Source organism: Cherax quadricarinatus, chromosome 33 (assembly GCF_038502225.1).
Source record: "Cherax quadricarinatus isolate ZL_2023a chromosome 33, ASM3850222v1, whole genome shotgun sequence".
In the NCBI taxonomy this organism is placed as follows: Eukaryota; Metazoa; Arthropoda; class Malacostraca; order Decapoda; family Parastacidae; genus Cherax; species Cherax quadricarinatus.
In genome coordinates, this window is record NC_091324.1 from 33,519,255 (window position 1) to 33,529,123 (window position 9,869).

The window sequence follows — 9,869 nt, forward strand, 5'->3', positions numbered from 1 at the left end:
GCTACGAGCAGGTGTACAGGCCACTAGACTGTTGACGCTGGTGTTGCCATTGACATTAGTTTTGACGTCGGTGACGATGTTGATGTTGGAACTGACTTTTATTTTGACATTAGTGTTCGTATTAATGATGATGTTTGTGTTGGTGGTTACTTTGGTGTTTGTATTAACACTGGTATTAATGTTGATATTGGAGTTAACGTTGGTGTTATTGTTGATGTTGTTGCTGATGTTGACACCGATGATGGTAAAGAATAAAAGTCACAATAAAATGGTTGGAATACACAGATAACCTGCACTCTGTTGACTCAAACTTGTGACCATGTTTCAGTCCGACTTCGACCATTAACAAGTCACACAGTGAGTCACTAGTTCATAGTCCAAGTCGGACCGAAACGTCGTCCTAATTTTCGCCATCCTAAGTGTAGTTAATTACTTAGGTGGAAATAAATGGTATAAAATAACGACACAATGGAAATATAAACACAAATGCAGTATAATGTGATCCTTTATTGACTACGTTTCGCCCACACAGTGGGCTTTTTCAAGTCACAAACAGAACTACTCTGGAGAGACGTAGAATGAGGGGAGATATCATTGAGGTGTATAAGTGAATGATGGGCATAAACAAAGAAGATATTAATAAGGTATTGATATCCTCCTCAGAGTGAATTATACGGCCTATCTTTGTATCATCAGCAAACTTACTCATGTCACTAGTAATCACTCACGATGCATTACTCTAACAGAGTAAAGATCAAACCAGCGAGTGGCACAACCAATGAGTCGTCCAAACTAGCACTTGCAGCTGTCGTTAGTGGCAGGCTGCAAGTCAAATGTAATGCGATTTTATCGCTCAAAGAGGCCTTTGTTGTCGTCTGTACAGACGACACAGAGGCTGAGAAACTACTTACCACCACTGCTACTACCACTCTACGAGACCAGGGATTTCTTGTCTTGATTTCCCCAGCACTGAGGGCCAGGAGAACTGTGTTCCTCAAGCGACTCGACAACCTTATCACTGTACAGGCCACTGAAGAAATCAAGTCATCTATCGAAGCAAAGAACCCTTGGGCCAAGGTGGACTTCATTACTAAAATACCCAATGCTTCATCCATGCTGAAGGTCACCTTCAGTGACGTCAACATGGCAGCCAGAGCTCTCGCTGAGGGCCTGGCTATTCACTACTTCCACATCAACCCAGCCTTCATCGAAGCAGAGAAATTCCAACATATCTCACAGTGCTATAATTGTTACTCATACTTACACACCACAAATGATTGCCCTACCAAGGACAAGAAGTTCTGCTCCACCTGTGGCCGTGAGGGTCATGACTTCAAGAATTGCACTACTGCTTCACCACCTAAATGCTTGAACTGCAAGAATGACCACCATACTCTTGCTGCCAGGTGCCCTACCAGAAGAGACATACTCAAGAAACAACAACAACAAAAGAAACCCAACCCACAAGCAACCACATATTCTGCTATCGCCAAGCTTCAAGCAGACACTACCAAGATACTACATGCCACGCAAGCTGCTCCCACCACTTCCCTGCCAGCACCTATTGCCGACTCCACCAAGATTCTTTGTTGCATTATGTATGCTCATGTACAGAATGCAGCTGAGCCTGGTTCCATCAATGAACTTTTCAAACTAAATAATATGCCTGGCCTCACATTCCCTGCATCACCACCTTCCACTGAGATCCTAAAATCTACTGCAAATATTACCAGCATCACCGCTGCTCCACCGCTGTCACAACCTCCACTAGACACAGAGATGGACCAATCAGAGACCTCTGAGACGTCGGCAAAACCCACCAATGAGAGTCCACTACCGCTTTCATCCACTGCTAGAGCAACTGACCAGTCGGAAATCTCGCCTTCACCAGTTCAGCCACCAGCCAAGAAAGCAAAAACACAAGACACTGCGGATGCACCTCACGATGCCACTGTCACTGACACTGCTGCACCACAACGGGTCCGATATCTGAAGGGTGTATACTTCTACACAACCAAGGAGTATAAGAACACAATGCTGTCTTCAGAAATCCATCATCACCTCCAGGACGGAACAGTCAAGTATACCTACGACCAAACTGCTACATACACCACTGCAGACATGACCAGACTACTCACTGCCAACACCCAACACCTTGTGGAAGTCAAGTACACCTCAAAGAGGAAATTCAGGATGCTTCAGAATGGGGACCTTGAAGACGGTGCCCTCGTCTAGCACGACTGTCCATGACCATTCACCCAGCACTTTGCTGTCCGCTAAAGCTGGGGTGTGGCTCCAATCAACCCTGTAACTGCTGCCTCTGCCCGACTGCGCCTCTCTTTGGGGAAGTCAGCGCAAGATAGAAGAAGACGACATCCTCCAACCGGAGGGCCAAGAAAGAAGAAAGATGATTATCGTCACCCCCCACCCGGGGGGCCACTGCCGGGTCACCATCTGGAGAAGACCTGGGCCAGAAGGACCTGCGAATCAACATGAATGAAAATGAACACCAACACACGACACTCCACACAGGAGAGCACAGCGCTAGCACGATCGACACCATGCATTGCCCTTCTAGGGCATGGTTGGTGCCAGAGCCCGAGTTTGTACCTTACAAGATGAGGGGGGTACTTGTGCCTCCTCCCATGGGAGACTTAGGTCTCAGACACTCCCTAGACAGGGAGCCAGTGCCGGGCCACCACTTGGAAGGGCCCGGGCCGGGAAAATACCGGCGAATCTTTAACAACAACAACACCCCAGGTAGTTCTGTTTGTGACTTGAAAAAGCCCACTGTGTGGGCGAAACGTAGTCAATAAAGGATCACATTATACTGCATTTGTGTTTATATTTCTAATTACTTAGGTATAGACATTGGTTTTGTGGTTGATGATGGTGTGTGCATTGACGTTGATGTTGACGTTGATAACATAAGAACATAAGAAAGGAGGAACACTGCAGCAGGCCTGTTGGCCCATAGTAGGCAGGTCCTTTACAATTCATCCCACTAACAAACATTTGACCAACCCAATTTTCAATGCCACCCAAGAAATAAGCTCTGATGTGCAAGTCCCACTCAAATCCAACCCCTCCCACTCATGTACTTGTCCAACCTAGATTTGAAACTACCCAAAGTCCCAGCCTCAATAACCCAACTAGGTAGACTGTTCCACTCATCAACTACCCTATTTCCAAACCAATACTTTCCTATGTCCTTTCTAAATCTAAACTTATCTAATTTGAATCCATTACTGCGGGTTCTCTCTTGGAGAGATATCCTCAAGACCTTGTTAATATCCCCTTTATTAATACCTATCTTCCACTTATACACTTCGATCAGGTCTCCCCTCATTCTTCGTCTGATGCTACATGTGTTGACGTTGATGATGGTGTATGTGTTGACGCTGGTTTCGTGGTTGATGATGATGTATGTGTTGACGTAGGGGTTGATGTTGACGTAGGGGTTGATGAGATTAAGACACATGTGCAACATCTGGGTATCTTTATTGTAGACGTTTCGCCATCCAGTGGCTTTATCAATACAAATTCTAGGACATAACTTGAAGACAGTAGAACTATGTACAGAAGATGAGGTAATCAGTCCCTCAACCTAGGAGTAGGTGCAAAGAGCACCATAGTCGTGGAGATTCTGAAGCAGAAGAAAGGAGCCTGGCGCTTATATAGTAACGTCAGGTGAAGCAGACGAGGGCATATTCACTGGTAGGTGGGATTCCCCAGTGGAAGTAGGTCCTTCCCAAAGAGATGGGTTAGTAGTAGTAGTAGTTGTCGTAGTCGTGAAGGTTATGTACATGTCCTCAGAATTAAGATTCCATGATGTTGCAGTGTCTGACAAGTTGTGTACGAATGGTATATAATACCGACAAGATGAGATTAAGACACATGTGCAACATCTGAGTATCTTTATTGTAGACGTTTCGCCATCCAGTGGCTTTATCAATACAAATTCTAGGACATAACTTGAAGACAGTAGAAGGTTGATGTTGACGTAGGGGTTGATGTTGACGTAGGGGTTGATGTTGACGTAAGGGTTGATGTTGACGTAGGGGTTGATGTTGACGTAGGGGTTGATGTTGACGTAAGGGTTGATTTTGACGTAGGGGTTGATGTTGACGTAAGGGTTGATGTTGACGTAGGGGTTGATGTTGACGTAGGGGTTGATGTTGACGTAGGGGTTGATGTTGACCTTGAAGCGGATAATGACGTTCTTGGTAATGTTATGTTTTGATTTTTGCTTCGGTGTTGGTGTTGATGTTTTGGTTAGTGTTGTCGATTGTTTATTTAAGTTGATAGTGTTGACATTGGCTTTAAATGTTGACTCTGATGTTGTCGTAGGTGTTTGTGCTTGTGTTTGAACATAATGTTGGTAGAATTACCTACAATATGTTAGGTAAAAGCACACAAGTGTAACTAATGTAACAGCTTGATAAAGCTGGAGAGCGAAACGTTGCCACAGTAAAATGTCACATTAGTTGCACTTGTGTCCTTTTACCTACAGTATCAGAACAAAAGAAAGGAGGAGCACTGCAGCAGGCCTACTGGCCCATGGCAAGCAATTCCAACTACTCTCACTCAGCTGAACTCATATACTTGTCCAACCTCTTTTTAAATCTACCCAAAGTTCTCACTACTCGGTAGTGTTTTCCACTTATCTACAACTCTATTGCCAAACTAGTGTTTTCTTATATTTTCTCAAAAAATAAGGTTTTCCAATCTGAACTCACTGCTGCAAGATCTGTCTTGGTTAAATATTTCTCTCCTCCATCTGTACTCTTCAGTTTCATTTCCTCTGTTTCTCCACTCTTCCAGAGAGTACAAATTCAGTGCAATCCGTTTATCCTTGTAGGAAAGATTTCTGTTACATGGCATCTACTTCGTCTACTACTATATAAGCCTTATGTTCATACTGTAATACGGAGACTGGAACTATGTGTTGCCTGAAGATTCCTGTTAATCACACTTCTTGACATTTTTTGTTGGTTTTAGATTACTGTTAATCATTCCGAACGATTGACATCTACATGATTTATTGGAAGTCTTATTGTATTGTGAGTGGCAAACTTATTGTATTGTGAGTGGCAAACTTATTGTATTGTGAGTGACAAACTTATTGTATTGTGAGTGGCAAACTTATTGTATTGTGAGTGGCAAACTTGCTTGTGTCGCAGTGTCCCTAATCTGTGTTGTTAATACGTATTGTCAACAAAACAGGGCATAATAATGACCCTTCGAGACACCACTTGTGATGCGTATCCATTGTGATTCCTCCCCATTTATGCAAACCTGTTGCCTACTGGTTAACCATGCCTTGATCCTGGAGAAAATTTCCCTTTATTCCGTGTGCCGCTACTTTCTTCCTTAGTTTGCTGTGTGGATCTCTACCAATGGTCACACTAAAGCCCATATACACATTATATTCATTTTCATGATCTACCGCTTCATTTACTAGCAAAAAAAAAAATTAGTAAATTCGCCAGACAAGAGCGCCCCTTTGTAAAACCAAGCTGAAGCTTATTGATTAATTTATATCTCGGAATTGCCTCTGCAGTTATTGATTCCATCAAGCTTCCCACATTGGAGGTTATACTAATTGGTCAATAATTCGAAGCTAATGGCCTATCTCCCGCTTTGTAGATAGGTACCGCATACCCTATTTTCCGCTTATGTGGTATGATACCAATTTGCAGTGATATGTGGAAAAGACTAGGTAATTGTTTACTAAATTCCTGTTTACATTTCTTCATAACCCGTGAAAACAGTTTGGCAGGACTGGGTGATTTGTTTGGTTTTAAACCATCTATTATTCTGAGACTCAAAGAACTAATGAATTTAATCTTGCACAAGTTATTTTCGTCCTGACATATATCAATTTTAGATTCCTAGATTTTTGTTAGCACTTTCCTACGTAAAATCAGAACTGAAAGTGTTAAAGTTGTTTGTTGGTGATAGTAAGTTGACCTGAGTAGCTCTTAAGTGGGCCTTTTATTGTCCTAATCTTATTTCTTTATCCCTGAAAGAAGCCTTTTAGTGTTCACTTTGATTCCCTGAAAGAAGCCTTTTAGTGTTCACTTTAAATCCCTTGTTACTTAAATTTCATAATCTTTTATGGTTTTTCTTATTCCTTGCTTTATTTCTCTCTTTAATTGAATATATTGGTAAAATAAATGTCTTTTTTTTCTGTTTTAATTCGTCTGTAAATGTCTCTTTGATTATTAGATGTTTAATCTGTTGTTTATCCATTTACACTCATTTTAGTTGGATCCAGCGTCTGCCAAGTGGCAAGCTGAGAATCAGGTCCAGGAGCTGGGACTCAACATCTTCATCCACATGTGGGTGAGTTCATACATCTGTTTTCTCACGAATGTAACCAAAAAAATAGTAAATCTGAGAAACGACCAGACCGGAGAGGCAGAGGTGAGTGTTGGAGGTGAGTGTTGGAGGTGAGTGTTGGAGGTGAGTGTTGGAGGTGAGTGTTGGAGGTGAGTGTTGGAGGTGAGTGTTGAAGGTGAGTGACACTGTCTAGATATGATATTAATGGTCTAAGGAGCAAACTGGATGAATAGAAAATTAAATTCCCTTGAGGAGGAAACAGAGTTAATGCACAATATAGCATGGGAGGAGCTTGTTCACGATATTATGTGGCATGGGAGGAGCTTGTTCACGATATTATGGGTGAGCACGGGACTCACTGGGCTCATATAATAAGAATACAGTGAACAGATGCAAAATTTTCAGAGTATTTACAGGTTCTCTGTGACAAGAAACATCCAGTCTGAAAACACTTCTGACTCCTCACCTGTACTGATGTACACATCAACCCTAACTTAACACAAACAAAAGATCAGACTACAACATACAAAGCATGGGAAAGGAAAGAAAGCTCAGTGTGGTACACAAATGAACGTAAGAACATAAGAAAGAAGGAACACTGCAGCAGGCCTACTAGCCCATACGAGGCAGGTATAAGTCACCTCCCGGCTTAGACCAATGACCCACCTAGTCAGATCAGGTCAAATCTACTTAAGGAAGGGACACGGCATCAGACCTATTAGCAGAAGCTAGTCAGGTCCAACTCACACCCACTTAAGTATTTATCTAACCTATTTTTAGAACTACACAAGGTCTTAGCTTCTACGACGGTACTCGGGAGTTTGTTCCACTCATTCACAACTCTATTACCAAACCAGTACTTTCCTATCCTTCTTGAATCTGATTTTTTCCAACTTAAAATCATTGCTGCGAGTCCTGTCTAGGCAAGATATTTTTAGCACAATATTTACGTTCTCTTTATTTATTCCTGTTTTCCATTTATACACCTCAATCATATCCCCCCTGATTCAGGGCCTCAGTCTATCCTCATAAGGAAAATTTTTGATACATGGGATCAACTTTATCATCCTCCTTTGTACATTTTCCAGTGGATTTATATCCATTCTTTAATACGGTGACCACAAGTGAGCAGCATAACCTAAATGAGGCCTAACCAAGGATATATAGAGTTGAAGAACAACCTGAGGATTTCTGTTATTTATACCTCTTGATATGATGCCAAAGATTTTGTTAGCTTTATTGCGAACACTTAAGCACTGTTGTCTTGGTTTTAGATTACTGCTGACCAAAACTCCCAAATCCATCACGCAATCAGTAATATTAAGATCCTCATTATTTAGTTCATATATGGCATGGTTATTTTCTTGTTCAGTGTTTAGAACTTTGCGTTTGTCTATATTATACTGCATCTGCCATTTCTCCGACCACTGCATCAGTCTATTCAAATCATCCTGGAGTGATCTAGTGTCCTCATTAGAATGAATTAGGCGACCTATTTTGGTGTCATCAGCAAATTTGCTTATACCGCTTTTTATTCCCTCATCTATGTTGTTTATATAAATTGTGAACAAGAAATGTCCCAACACTGACCCTGTGGAACACCACTCGTGAAGATCCCCACTCTGAGTTCTCCCCATTTATGTATACTCACTGCTGCCTATCTGTCACCCATGCCTCTACACAGGAAAAAAAAAATCCTCCTATTCCTTTTGCCTTAATTGTCCTCAATAGCCTCTGATGTGGAATTCTATCAAAAGCCTTACTGAAGTCCATATACACAATATCATTCATTACAGATCAATGGTTCAGAGAATCGACACGTTGTCGGTTCTCTAAACTATTGATCTACAATCCTGTCAGACACTGCATCTTCTTGTGATCTTAATACTTGGGAATTCTTCGCTTGCCTAACCCTTGGGCACGACCTACTTCCACATTGGACAAATGTGACACCACCTACGACTGCTGCACCTCTCCTGCCTACGGTTTATAAGCTCATTCTCTGCACTTATGCCGTATTCTATTCAAGATTGATGAACTGACCACATCGACTCAAGGCTGAGGGACTGATTATCTCATTCTCCTCCTGTTCTTCAAGTTTCTTCTTTGTATGGACTGATGAAGCCACTGTGTGGCGAAACGTTTCCTCAATAAAGATACCCAAGAGTTGCACATGTGTCTAATTTATCATCATTCATTACCATGATCTACCTCCTCAAACACCTTAGTGAAACAAGTTAGTACGTATATTCGTAAGACAGGAACGCCCATTCGTAAAACCGTGTTGAGATCCATTAATCAATCTATGCCTATCAAGATGGCTACAAATTGCTTCTGCAATTATTGATTCCATAAATTTTCAAACTATGGAGGTAAGGCTTATTGGTCTATAGTTCGAAGCTAAGGACCTGTCACCTTTCTAAATAGCCATTACATTTGTCATTTTCCACTTATCAGGCACTATGCCAGTTTGTAGTGATATATAAAAAAGAGCCTGAGGTTTGCTAAGTTCCTCTTTACATTCCTTTAAAACCCTTGCAAATAGTTCATCAGGTCCTGGGGATTTGCTCGATTTTAAATGTGGACTGATTAATGAACAAAAATAATGAGTTTATGAATAGCAAAGGTAAACCCAGACATCATAGCTGACATCACATGAAATAACTGATACTATATTCCCAGCAGAATACCAGATAACAAGGATAAACAGGAAACAGGAGAGGGGGAACAGTGATTCTGCTAGTGAAGATTTGAAGAGATGAGGGCAAATGAAAATGAGCCAATTGATTACATAATGGAATACAATCAAAGTCTGGGGACGCCAAGAGTGACGTTAAACGTGATTTAAAACTCACCATTCAGCAACAAGAGACCAAAACAGGAATATAAAGAAAACGCCATGACATTGATTGACACCTTAGAACAAACAACAGGAAGAGTTCATAGTGCTAAAAGTTAGTAATCATGGGTGATTTCAACCACAAAGAAATTGACTGGGATAACTGGGACCCACATGGGAGATTTTGGCTTGGTTCCCTCGAGGCTGGCTAAAACAATACGGGTTCAGTCGCCGACTAGTTGCAGTCTCGTTAATTTCGTAAAACCACTTGTTCGTGGATGCATTAATAGGTGTACTGCTTGTGATGAGTTGTATTCTAAACAGGAGTGGAACGAAATAAGTTCAGAGCTTACCACAGCCACGTATGTGCTCGCATCAGGAAACATGACTAATGATGAGCAGACGAGGGGCTCAAATAGCGGTCCGTAAATTGACAGTCCGATCTATTTCATTCATTCAAAGTTGTTAATTACAACCTAATATGAGTCCATAGATGATGTGGCCTTGAGTGCGGGTAAGGATAGATTTACTGCTAAAACTCCTGGTCTGAGGGAAGGAGTTCATTTGGGTTACAGTTGGTGCCTCTGACGGAATATAATACAGTAAGCATTAGTTCCGATTCCTTCCTATTAGAAGTCTGGGTTAATCTAGACAACAGAGCATCAGTTTAGCAACATACGGACTG

General features: G+C 41.7%; 1 protein-coding gene across 1 annotated transcript in view; it reads left to right on the forward strand.

Annotated features, from left to right (window-relative positions):
• LOC128693885 (uncharacterized) overlaps nucleotides 1–9,869 on the forward strand; it is a 127,832-nt gene that overhangs the window by 50,761 nt on the left and 67,202 nt on the right. The window contains exon 3 of the mRNA XM_053783749.2: nucleotides 6,271–6,348. Within this exon, the coding sequence (XP_053639724.2) occupies nucleotides 6,271–6,348 (78 nt within the window). The remainder of the gene's footprint in view (nucleotides 1–6,270; nucleotides 6,349–9,869) is intronic.